This window comes from Neopsephotus bourkii, unplaced genomic scaffold (genome assembly GCF_033783945.1).
Source record: "Neopsephotus bourkii isolate Nb327-2 ecotype Australia unplaced genomic scaffold, CSIRO-AGI_Nbou_v1 NB_593, whole genome shotgun sequence".
NCBI classification, from domain to species: domain Eukaryota; kingdom Metazoa; phylum Chordata; class Aves; order Psittaciformes; family Psittacidae; genus Neopsephotus; species Neopsephotus bourkii.
In genome coordinates this window covers 2,626,441-2,639,195 of record NW_026901094.1, presented here as the reverse complement: position 1 = coordinate 2,639,195, position 12,755 = coordinate 2,626,441, and the positions used below count along the sequence as shown (strand labels likewise).

Here is a 12,755-nt window from a genome sequence, read left to right as displayed (position 1 = left end):
ACCTGAGTGAAGGGGGGGGAAGTGAACTGTTTGATTCAGTAGTAACTGTTTTTTAAAATCAAATTAGTTTTGTTCCTCTTGCTCCCCACCCCAAAACTGTATTGAAAGAAGGAAAAGCCCCTTCAAACTCAGTATATTATGCCTAGATATGTGAAAAATACATCACATATCTGAGTTACAACATGCATTCGTGTAATGGAGTGTGCCAACTCAAGTTTTTTAATCTATGGTGTGAAGCACATGCTTTTTGTGCTTATTTGCTCTATAGTCCAAACATGTTTCTTTGAAATATTGTGAGTGCGTACCTGCCATGTTAATAATCCATAACGTTACAGTGTTCTGATTGAAATTAGGCAGATATTGAATATGCACATAAAGGTTTTAACACCCCGTTAGTATGACCATTTGTCAACAGTCCTAAACAAGACTACTTTGTAACTGTCTTTATACAAGTGGAATCATACAAAGTCAGAACACAAGCCATATCTACCTGCAGTTAGTGATAGAAGTGGACATGAACTGCAAAATGTGCTGTAAGAATGTATAAATTTATTAGAAGTCATGGTCTTGTATGTATTACCAAATTAGATACCAAGCTTTAACATTGCCTGAGTTTTTAAGACTGAAGTATGACCTTAGGAGTTAATTCATTTTTCAAATTAACCTTTTGGAACTCTCAGATAATTCAGGAAAATGAACAGATGCCAGAATCTAAACTTTAATCTTGCTTAACATAAAGGTTAACACATATGAAGCTCTTCGTATGTGTGTTGGAGAGCTAGGAGAGGAATACCAGCATTAATGGAAGGAATTTGGGAGCCACCCCTACATCTTCCCCCCCCCCCCCTTGTTTCCCTGCATCTGTCTAAAGTGAATTAAACTATTTTCTTGTATGTTGTTTCCAAGGCCTAAGATATTTTATTTAGTCTTAATACTACTGCTGTCAAACCTAGACAGGGATACTGAATGAAGTCTGATGGACCAGGAATTGTGAAAGAAGCGGCTATAGATGTCCAAGATTGCTTCTCTTATGAGGCAGTATGGTTGTGTTTTGTTTTTTTTTCCCCCTGGGCAATGCAGTTTGGGTTTCTCCTGATCAAGGGCAACTGGCTGTGCAGATGAGTGGGATGTCATTAAGTTCTGGTTTCTGCAGCTATCAAAATATGAGAAGGACAATACAGAAGGTTTTTTTTGTTTGTTTTTTTTTAATTATCAATTCTTTGATCATTATTTCTTTTCTTCTTAGTATATTTTTTCTAATACTACTTGTAAGGATTTATAGTAGCTTAATGCTTTTGAGCAGGACACTGTGTGATTCATTAGTCTCAGGATGTGAATAACCACACTCTAACTGGCAGTTTGCTGGGAGGAACAGACCTGCTCTGTTCTGTTCTGTGGCTTCGGGACAGTTGCAGAGCTCTGCCTGAGCCTGGGAATGAGAGCAGGGCTTCATGTGCAGCTTGCAGAGTGATGGACAATGCCTTAGACTGTTACAGGACTCACTGCAGAAAATGTGTAGATAGGGAATAATGATTAAGTCCTGTGCTGGCAACCTGTGCACTCTGTGGAGGGATGACCTGGTGCTGGGTGACTTCTTGGCATGTTAAGAAGCTCATATTACAATTTGGCACTTTGGGTAGAGTGGATAAAATGACCTCAGCACATGCAACCTGGAAAAAATATTTCAGGACCTGCCCTGTTGAAGTCAGCGGTAGAATACCTGGCTTCTTGATTTGTCCTCCTTTTGGTTTAATTTAGTCAGATGCTATGTCACTGCATGTAGGGGAAAAAAAGACCATATATTTTTGCCATTAAATGGTGCAAGATACAGAGGTTTTACATCAGACTTGATACCTGAGTTTTAATTATGCAAAGTTTCTACCTCTGTTAAAATATATTATGTGTAGATATGGAACATGCTTCATACTCTAACTTGTATTTTGTAACATTTTGTGTTCTCCAAAGCAGTCAGTCCACGTGGGTTTTATGCATAATGGTGTAGTACACATTTCTGCCAGCTTTGTTTGGGTGACATCTGTCAGAACCTGAAATTCAAAATATTCTGAGGCATAATTTGCTAATATTAAGCTGTAATGTGTTCCATAGGCTGGGGATATTTTCTTAACATTCACTAAAAAAGGACTGCATTTAATTGAATTCTAAGCATGAAGTAGAACCTTCAGTTATTAGAAAACCCCTGGATATTCTAAGAGAAATATTATTGTACATTTATTAGGATGTGACTCATTTTGTAGGTAAATTCTTTCTGCTTGATAACTACTTATTTACAGAAAGGAACTCACAACTGAATTGATAATATGAATTCTGGCTTTTAGAGAGCATACTGCGGCCAGTGCAGTGAAAGGATATGGGGTCTGGGAAGGCAAGGCTACAAGTGTATCAACTGCAAGTTGTTGGTCCATAAGCGTTGCCATATACTTGTTCCACTGACCTGCAAAAGGCATATGGTAAGTTTGTGTTTTGTGTGAAGCTAAGATGTTTCATTGTGTCCTGAGTGGCTGTTTGTGGATGTGCCTCTTGAGTAATTAAATTCTGTATATAGTGGTGGAGCTGTAACACTTGGTTGTGATTGCTTTTCACTTTCTGAACTGAGAAGATTTCTGGAGGACAAGCCTTTGGATTGTGAGCTGTAGAAACAAAGTGAGGAAAGAAAACTTGTGATACGAATTGTGTGCAAGCTTGAGTTTTTCTCTTCTAGTAGACACACCGTATTTTACAGAGAGATAAAGAGTTGTCATTGACAATCATAGAATCACAGGCTGATTAGGGTTGGAAGGGACCTTAAACCTGATCCAGTCCCAGCACCCAGCTATGGGCAGGGACACCTTACACTAGAGCAGGTTGCTCCAAGCCCCCTCCAGCCTGGCCTTGAACACTGCCAGGGATGGGGCAGCCTCAGCTTCTCTGAACAAATCCTAGATTTCTTCCTTTTAGCCTACGGGAGTATTTTAACAACTAAGGCACTTGTGTGGTTTTTGCACTACTGCATGCAAAAAGGCTTTAACGTTCTTCCACCTCAGCTTCTCCAGTGTTCTGTCATCCTCTGTTTCCCCTCATACATTCCAGTGGCAATATTTGATTTTCCTAGGTTATAACAGTAATCTGTATCCCTGAATTTTAGCCTTTCTTCTACTCATTGCTGACAATCAGTATCTCACTGTTTGTTGCATCATGTTCTTTCTAATTCAGAACTTAAACCAGTATTTTTCTTTATTGCACTGCTAGGTTCTTGCTGATTTATTTGTGCATGCTGCTATACCTACTGGAATAGCCTTACATGTCTCTCAATGAGTTGTGGTTGATACCAGTGTCTAAATGTACTATAAAACTATTTGGTATTATGATCTTTACCAATTTATGTTATACCCTTGCATAGTTAGGAACAATTCCTGTTTTTAAACAGGAAAGGAATATGCCAGTGCTCTAAATGGAGTGTGTAACACCATGTTGAAGTGTTTACTTTGTTGCTGTTCCATGTGAAGCAGACTCAGAAGTCTTAACTAGAATAAAATTTTGAACTTTTCAGCAAAATACATTAACCTTGCTTTTAGAAGACAGCTAAGCATCTCTTGTAGTTGTAGAGAATGGTCATCATAGCATTTAGGCATTTTGTAGGCTGGTTTTGTAATGCATTGCAAAATGTTAGTAGTCAGAAATACTTTTACAAAACACAGTTTTCATTGTGGAGGATACAAATATTAGGTTCTCATTGCATTGTAGCTCAGTGCAAGACATACTCATTTAAAGTTACTGCATATTTTTTTCCTATGTAACTTGTCTGTTCTGCAAGGATTCGGTCATGCCTTCCCAGGAGCCTCAGTTTGATGATAAAAATGATGATGTTGGCCTCCCTTCAGAAGAAACTGATGGAAGTGAGTACAGTCTTAAGTCAAAATTCCTGTGTTCCTCCGTTTGGAGGCCCAGTTTCCACTCTACCTGTTTAGGTTTATTTTTTAGTAAAGTTTACATTAGATTAGCTCTTATTTAGTCCCATGGACTCATTAGGGACTCAATTACAGTAAACATACTTCTGAAATGTGTCATCTGGTTTGGTTTCATTCTAAATTCATAAGCTCTGAAACCAAACCACAATGGAAAGTTAAGCATGGAGCAATTTGGAACAATAGATGTACTTTTTAAAACAAACCCCTCTACTTCTGATCCAAACTGGGATGCTAATAAATGCACCCTCAGCCTTTAAGTATTTCATAATTTAGTGTGGTTTATACTATTCTTTCTGGGCTAGCATTTTGATGATTTAACCTGTCTTGTTTTCAGGGGCCATTTACCATGCCCATTCTTGGAAATGACTCTGTCTTTTGTCAGATGCTGCTATGAGCTCAAAAGTCCATTGATGAATTTCTTGCTGTCTCAGAGTAGTTTCTGCTGCACCCTGCTGTCAGAATTAACAAGAAAAGTAGGAAAGTTTGGTCAACTGTCCCATAGTATTTAAAGCAGACTGCTGACCCTAAGCTACTCAATCTTTCCATTTATCAATTTTAAAAATGATTTCTAATGAAGACCTTAACAACACTATTTGATTTCTTTTTTCAGTTCCCTACATTCCTTCAAACCGGAAACATGACAACATTAAAGATGACTCTGAGGTATGTTTTTAAAATATCTCTGTAGGTCACATTTACACACTCTGAATCATATACTTTCTATAAATACACCAAATTATTTGTCCTATTTTTTTCTGCTACCTTAACAAAAATAAAGTCTGGTGTTTCTTCTTGAAAATGGATTAGTTTTTTAAAGCATTTTTGCTGGATGTTTTCAGGTTTCTTTTGTATCCAGCTCTTGTTATCCCAATATTTTTTATTTTTTTTAATCCCTTCCATTCATTTTGGAACAACAGTGATTTAGCAGAGGGTTTGACTTTATTGGTCCCAGCAACAAATGGAAGCTTTGACATTATCTTGTCTGCTCTCTCTAATGGATGTACCCCTTTCCATTACCCTCAGGCTATCCTTGCAGTACATGATTATGAAAGTTGGTTCAGTCTGATAATACATTAACTATCTAGCTGTCTGAGAGGTTTCACATAAATAATACCTAATAATTTATAGACAGCCCTTGTGGAAATACAAATACAATAACATACACTTAAATTCTGGTTTTCAGCTGTTTTGTAGATGATCTGATACTACCTTTGTGTACCAACAATGTTATTCCCTTAAAGCAGTTCGAACAATCCCAGTACACTTTAATTCTAAATTGCTCCAAGACACTTCTTTAAAAGTGCTTCTGACATATTTAAAGTAAATAGGATGCACTCTGCAGAACACTTACTGTTAGTTTGATACCCCACTTTTAGCTAGCCTGCACTTTTTTTTTTCCTTTACCTCCACTACAATACCTGTCATTACCATTATTTCACACTTGAGTACTTCCTGCTCATGGGTAGTAATTTTCAGTCACATCTTCAGATTTTTGTCTTGGATTCAGAGATGGAAAGGTATAAGTTTAAAACATGTCAGAATTGTGATCTGGATTTGCTGACTTTTGCCATGGTTAGTGTTCAAGTAAATACTGTTTGTACTTAGATTTCTATAGGTGCTGTTTGCTCAAGCTCAAGTGTCCTCAATTATGCTGCTCTGATTTTTCTCACCTTACTTTCAAGCTTTAAAAAAATAATTTAAGTTAGCCTACAGACAGGAAGTGGCATTCTGGGAGCTGCTTTGATGAGAATCTTTTAAGCTCAGAGCAATCTCTTCTAAGAGCAGTCAATCCTAGATCAAGATTCGTTATATAAGTACTTTCCATAGTTCAGCAGAATGTTGATCTCTCTACAAGTACAGTATTATGAGGTCAGATAAAAATAGGCCAGAGAAGTATGTCAAAGCATTGTCTATATTGGTACAACATGAAATGCAGTACCTGCTGCATTTGCCTAGTTCAACTGCTTGTGCTTCAGTCTCACTTGTTTGCATTTAACTTCAGCTGAAATTCAAGATAAATTTTATCTTTTGAAATAATGAATTTTAAAATAAAATTCTTCATAGTGGTATATTTGCTGCAAATTCTCACATTTGAGAAACAGGCATCTGCTTCTGTATGTTCCCAGGAATCTATTAGAAACTGTACCTCATACAAGCAGTTGTTGCCTAAACTGAAACTAAGACAGGTATATTCATTAGCAAATGATTGTTTCTTTATTCTCCTCCATTTTAGAGAGCCTTTATTAATTTGTACTGCAATATCTGTCAGAATATGAAATATTGTCTTCACTTAGTACAAAGGATAATTCTATGTGGTTCAAAAATTTGAGTAAAACTTCATTTCTCAGGACATTGCCTTCTGTTTTCCAGTAGGGAAGTTTAAATAATTAATTGAACGAACTACTGCCTTGAAAACCATAGTGACTTTTAGCAAGCGCAAAAGCAATACTAAGTGAACATTTCCAAGCAAATGTGCTTTTATAAGCCATTCAGTTCTCTGTGCCACTGACAATGGAAAGCAAACTCAGCACATTCTGTCCAGTGGTCAAAGACCTCTTTGCTTTAATAATCACTTGTTTTGAAAATGTCTTCTGTTTCTAGCATCTGTTTCTTTTTATACAGGAAATCAAACCAGTCATTGATGGAATGGATGGAATTAAGATTTCTCAGGGACTTGGACTACAGGACTTTGATTTAATCAGAGTTATTGGACGTGGAAGTTATGCCAAAGTTCTTTTAGTTCGGTTAAAAAAGAATGATCAAATTTATGCTATGAAAGTAGTGAAAAAAGAATTGGTCCATGATGATGAGGTAAAAGGCTGTGTTAATTGCATCCTGTTACTGTAAAAACTTACTGTGCTTTAGCAAGAAACTTTCAACTAAGAAAGCATCTATTTCTGTAATAGACGTTTTACTGAACTCATTTGTCATCAAGTGGCTGCATGAAGCAGCGAGATTATATCTGAGAGAAATGTCCCTTATGTTAATAACAATTACCAGTTATTAATAGTCTTGGTAGAATGCACATGAAAAATATTCCAACCTGGATATGCTGCAAGTGGCGAGATAAATAGGGTGGAATTTAGGCACTTAAGTTTGAAGGCAAATGAATGTAGCTGCAGATTACTGTATGTGTTTCAGAACAGGAGCTGAAACTGTTCTGAGTCATGATTTTACTCAAAACTGGCTTGTGGCTCATATTTGGATCAAAGTTCACCTTTCCAAGGTCTTCAGGAGTGTCTGAACACAAAACCTAACAGATTAATTTGATGGTGATGTTTCTTTGTTTCCTTTGAGACTCTGGTTTCACTAACTATCCTTGACAAGAAGGCCTGGTCTTTCAGTGCCAGTCTTTGTTGTCTTCAGATTGGTTGGAAAGCTGGAAGTATTTGTTGGAAAGGGAGAATTTTTAGCACAATTACATTTCTAGTTTATTAGCAGAGTATTGAGTGTTTGCAGGGTGGAACATGATCAGTGTATTGCATCAAGAGTGGATGTCTACTGCCAAAACCAAATGTCCATAAAGTTTAAATTTTGGATGGTTGTATGAAAAATTACTGAATGCTTTGTTATTGGGGGTCTGAATCTTGCAGTACTGTGCACATATATTTCAAATTTTTATAGGGTTTTATTATATGGTATTGCTCTGGGTGCTCAGGACTTCTCCCCATAGACTACCGTTATTAGTCTTCAATGATGCTTTTAAGAATGATTTTGGCTGGACAAACTAAGCAGGTTTTGGTAGTTTCATTGAATTAATTTTGAGTTTCAGATGAGAAAGTGAATTTCAGTTTATTTTGAGCATTGTAAAACCTGGAGATTCACATTGCTTATGTTACTGGCATGAGTTGCCTCAGCAGCTTTAGGATCATTTATCCAAGCTAGTTGAACTTATTTCTGTGAAGCCATGTGAGCAGTATGTCAAATATTGCAGATGTTATGATATTTTAAAATGGCTTAAATCTTGTGCAGACCTTTCTAAATGGTTAAGAAACTTCCGAATATATAATGGAATTAAAATGTTTTATAACTTCCTCCAGATTTTAGGGGGGTTTGTCTTTCTGAAGAACATACGTAACTATGATGGTGTATGTGCAAGGGAGCATAGATGTTCACAGTTTTCTGGGAATACCCCCAGTGATTATCCAGCAGGAATTCTGATTGTTCAATTACTCTATTTCAGGATATTGATTGGGTACAGACAGAGAAACATGTGTTTGAACAGGCATCCAGTAACCCATTCCTAGTTGGTTTACATTCATGCTTTCAAACAACAAGTCGGTAAGAAAGATCTGAAATTATTTTGTTTTGAAACTCTTGCTCATTGTCCTAACTGCTTCTCATAAACCAAATGTAACCAGCGCCGTCCCACTGTCAGGAGTGTTCAGAAGGAAGCATTAGTATTGCTACAGCAAAGCCAGTTCCAGCAGGGAAGCTTAGCCAGTGTAGTGTGGAGGAAGAGGCTGGTATTCCAGGTCCAGACCTAAAGGGAGAACATGAACGAGGAGGAACTGTGTGCTGTCTTCCTGAGCACAGGCTGTGTGACTTTGGGAAGAGGAAGATTGGTAGTAGGGTTAAATGCAGCATTGTAGGGGAGAGTTTATAATGCCTGGTGGTGTTGAGCAGGGACATTCTCAGAAGTCCAGGCTGTAGTTCTCTGTTCTTCAAATTAGCATAAGAGTTGAGCTGCTAAGCAGTAATAATTTTTAATAAGTTAAAAACTACATGTGTATGAAGTATTTTTTACCTACAAAGCTTAGCACTTATTGACTAGGTATGTGATTTTATTTGAAATAGTGCTTAATAAACTCTTAGCTACTTTTTTTTTGTCCTTGTGTGCCCAGTCCAAAATGGGTTACTTGCTTCTTATTTTGCAATTGGAATATGAAGAAAATCAAGAAGAATTTTCATGCCCACGCTTTTGTGTGTCACTGTGGAATTTGGATGTTTGGGGGTTGTGGTTTGTTGGGGTGATTTTGTTTCCAGAGGCACCTACTTGCTGTTATACTTCCATAAGTGAAAGGCCTTTTAAGCTAAACCAATATTTTTACCAAGTACTAAGTAGTACTGAACATCTAATGCAGCAGTTCCAGTGAACAGGCAGGGTAAGGTATTGAGGATGAGGCTACTTAGAAATACTGGGAACAATGAAAAGGCTGAGGTCAGCAATAGAAAGATCCTTTTTCATGACACTTTTTTACTTAAACTGGCATACTTGGGGAGCAGAAATATTGAAAAGTAGCTGAATGTAATCAAAACTTTCTGTATTCTTGCTGTGTCTTCTGGAGCCCTTTTTCCAGCCTGGCTTCTGCTAGCAGTGAAACTGTAGTGTTTTGCTTGGCTTCAGCCTTTTGCCATGGATAGAGCTGCAATGTCATGAATTCAAAATTTGGTTATAGCTGTAATCTTAAAATAAAATCACGATCATAACTTCATTACAAGGACAGGGAAGCACAAAACTGTCTTCAAGTGAATAAGCTCATCAACATTAGCTTCTGTTAACTGGCTCAAAGAAAACAAGTTGTAATATAAGAATAGTTTATGTATAAAGGTGCTAATAGGAGGGGAAAAGAAGTTACAAAAGAACATGTTATTGCTCCTAAATATAACTTTAATAGATTTTTAAGGTAAGAAAAATGTGTACTTATAGATGCTGATTGATGCTAAATGTAGCTGTTTGCATTGTTCCAAATACTAGCAATGCTTGTTTCATTATTGGCATAAAATACGTACCTTGGGCTTGCACAGACTTGCCAGGTAAGTGTCTTCTGAGGATGGCAACAATCTGAAACCTCCATCCTGCAAAATCACTGATGTTTGAGTAAATCCTTCAAAAACTAGCAAGGGCTATCAGTGTTCACACATGTGCTAAAACATGACTTGATAAAAGGAACTTTAAATCGCAGGCTCTGAATGGTGATAAAACATAGGAAGCTTGCAAATTGGGTAGGAAATCTGGAAGCAGAAAGTATCAGGAATGCTGTAATAAAATGCTCATGGCATTATCTATGTTGTGATTTATTTTTAGTTTTTATAAGTCTTTTATAAGTTTCTATACAAGTCTTTATATTCTTGTGGGGAGGCCTCTGAAAGACGTGCAGGCTGGGTTGTGTCCAATAATTTTTCCTGTTTTACCTTTTGAAGTTCTTAACACTTAGTGTTTCAAATGAAGACTCCTTTTCAAAGGGAAGAAAGTCATCTTTGTTATTACCAGTTAGAATGGGCTGAGAGAAGACTGGAGTATCCAAATGGAATGCTTTTCCAGTGTGTGGATATATGGAAAGGAGTTTTCAGCTCATGGAAAATGAGATGTATAAAGAAACAATACCTCCTGGGAGAGCTGCAGCTTTCACAAGGAGCCCTTACTCATCATGTTTCTATCTTGTTGGCCTCTCTGACCTTAGCAATGTTGCCTGGGTCATATTTTCCCAAGGATGAAATCTTTCCTGCAAACCGTAATAGAAGTCTCTTTATACAGCTCATTCCACCTGTATTTGTTTCTTTCCCCTCCTGACTTCTCCCTTGTTTGTTTTGAGAAGGTTGTTTCAAAAGCTGCTCTGCAGAGGAGCTAATAAGCCCAGATCTGTGCCCAGATCTTTCCTTTAGGGACTGTGCCATGTAGGGTGTGACAGAAAAGGGTCCATCATACTGTCTTGTAATTCACCCTTTTCTACAGATGAAGGTTGTGGCAAAGTCAAGGGAGGGTGGGATTTCATTGTCTGCCCTGCTAGCTCACCTATTCAGTTTTCATCACTCATAAATAGTGGGTGTGTATGAGCTGAGTCTTGTCAATCCTCAAATTCTTTAGTTGCAGTCTATTCTTCAAATACAACAGAACATTGTGGTTTTCCTTTTAGGAATGACAGTATGTTTCTGACCACTGTAATGGGAAGAGCTCAGTGATGACCATATGATTTCATAGAAATAATCTTGTGTGGTTTTTTTAATAATATGCTAGATTTTGTTACTTAAATTGGAAAGAATATTATTGTCATCTACTATTCAGCTAAAACTTGCATTTTTTTGAAAGTAAATTCAGGTTACACTGCTCTAACTGAATTTGTCAACTTGCTTTCAGTGTATCTGTTTGAGCTTTTCAAGAACTGAACCAGCACAAACAGCAAGCTTTGTAGTTATGTATTAATATTACAAATCCTACAAAACGTGCTGATCTGTAGTGTTTCCAGATGCTCATTAATTGAGCAAATATTGTAATTTATGAAAAATGGTGACCTTTTAGTAGGAAAACTACATCAAATATGGATGATAATTTTCAGGTTTTGCCTATGCAGAAACCTTGTTGACTTCTGTGTATGTAAGCTACATTTCATTTACAGAGCTCTCCAGATGTGGTGCTGCAGCTTGGCTACTAAAAATGAACAGTATCTAGTCGAGCAGAGTAAAAATCTAATAATTGTTACATCAGGGTGAATCTGTCAGGTTTACTCAGAAAGGTTTGAATTACAATTGATGCATCTTTTAAAGTATTTTTAAATACTAAACCCTTTATTTTAAATGGTCAGCATTGCTGTTGTTACTAATGTCATTTTTTAGATAAATGATAATTCTACCTCTTCGGGATAAACCTTCATTTTTGCCGTGCACCATCTTCTAGCACACTTCCATGATTGTGCTGTAATTTTTAAAGAAGTCTGTATCTCGTTATATGCTTTGAGTCTTTCTTTACTTCTGCTGCTGAGTGAGTACCTCATTGGGCAAATGTTTTTGTCTTATGTGCTTTTTAAATAAGTTTCTGCAGATTTTATACCAGACAACAGCCTGTTGTATGTAGCTGCCTCTCCTTTATATGCAGTCTGTTATTTAAATAAAGGATGTGATCCTATATGGATCAAATAAGTACTCTCTTTTTTTCTCTTAGATAGTTTCTGTAAGAAGTCTAGAAGTCAATTCAAGAGCGGAAGTGGAAATGGTTTAATTTGGAAGGATAAGAATAGTTTTTCTTCAGTTTCCTTGGAATCCATTAATTATATTATATACTTTCAGATTGTTTCTTGTCATAGAGTACGTAAATGGGGGAGATCTTATGTTTCATATGCAACGGCAAAGGAAGCTTCCTGAAGAACACGCAAGGTATTTCACTAACACAGTTGTAGTGGTTTTCCTCTGTTGTAGTTGTTTAATGTTTTAGGAAATACTTCCTAAAGTTTATTCCATACAAGTATATGAATGACAAAGAAGGAACAAAAAGTTCATTCTCAAGTTTAGAATGCACTGCCCTGGGAAGAAATGTGAATTTTGCTTTTCTGGAGAATATGTATATTTTTCCAAGTAAGCAAGAATTTGTAGTAACAGTTCCTCCTATTTACTTTTGTTTATTGCTTCATATTTAGGTAATACCTGCTTGATTCTGTTGATGGAAGATGTAACTATTCTATTTGCTTTGGTCTCACATTGAATTAATACAGTGTTGGCAGGAGAAGAGGAAAAATGTTTTGCATGGCTTTGCACTACACAAAGTCCTATTCTAACTCTGAATAAGTGGAAAAGACAGACCTCTTTCGTAGCTGGAATTTTCAGCAAAAAATGTAACATAAAGAATAAATATTTTCTTAATTAGTAGAATTAAAGTAAGTTCCCGTATTTAAATGAATGGCTTTACAATACACAAGGTCAGTGTCCTTATGGATAAGAGTAGCTTGGTTTTGGCGTGCTGCTGTTAGGTAAAAGTTGACTGCAAAGTGATGCTTTAAGAAAAGATTGGTTTTTTTCTTTTTAATTTTACCAGGTTTTGTACAATCTTAATGCTAATGGGAATTTTCTCCTTTTTAA

At 36.7% G+C, this 12,755-nt stretch overlaps 2 protein-coding genes across 11 annotated transcripts in view; one reads left to right on the top strand and one right to left on the bottom strand.

Annotated features, from left to right (window-relative positions):
- Nucleotides 1-12,755, bottom strand: part of CFAP74 (cilia and flagella associated protein 74) — a 274,549-nt gene that overhangs the window by 94,629 nt on the left and 167,165 nt on the right. The window lies entirely within an intron of this gene.
- PRKCZ (protein kinase C zeta) overlaps nucleotides 1-12,755 on the top strand; it is a 40,347-nt gene that overhangs the window by 20,843 nt on the left and 6,749 nt on the right. For all 3 annotated transcript variants that reach the window (XM_061351670.1, XM_061351672.1, XM_061351671.1), the window contains 6 exons: nucleotides 2,337-2,468; nucleotides 3,812-3,893; nucleotides 4,576-4,628; nucleotides 6,588-6,776; nucleotides 8,149-8,246; nucleotides 11,970-12,056. In XM_061351670.1, coding sequence (XP_061207654.1) covers nucleotides 2,337-2,468; nucleotides 3,812-3,893; nucleotides 4,576-4,628; nucleotides 6,588-6,776; nucleotides 8,149-8,246; nucleotides 11,970-12,056 — 641 coding nt within the window. The remainder of the gene's footprint in view (nucleotides 1-2,336; nucleotides 2,469-3,811; nucleotides 3,894-4,575; nucleotides 4,629-6,587; nucleotides 6,777-8,148; nucleotides 8,247-11,969; nucleotides 12,057-12,755) is intronic.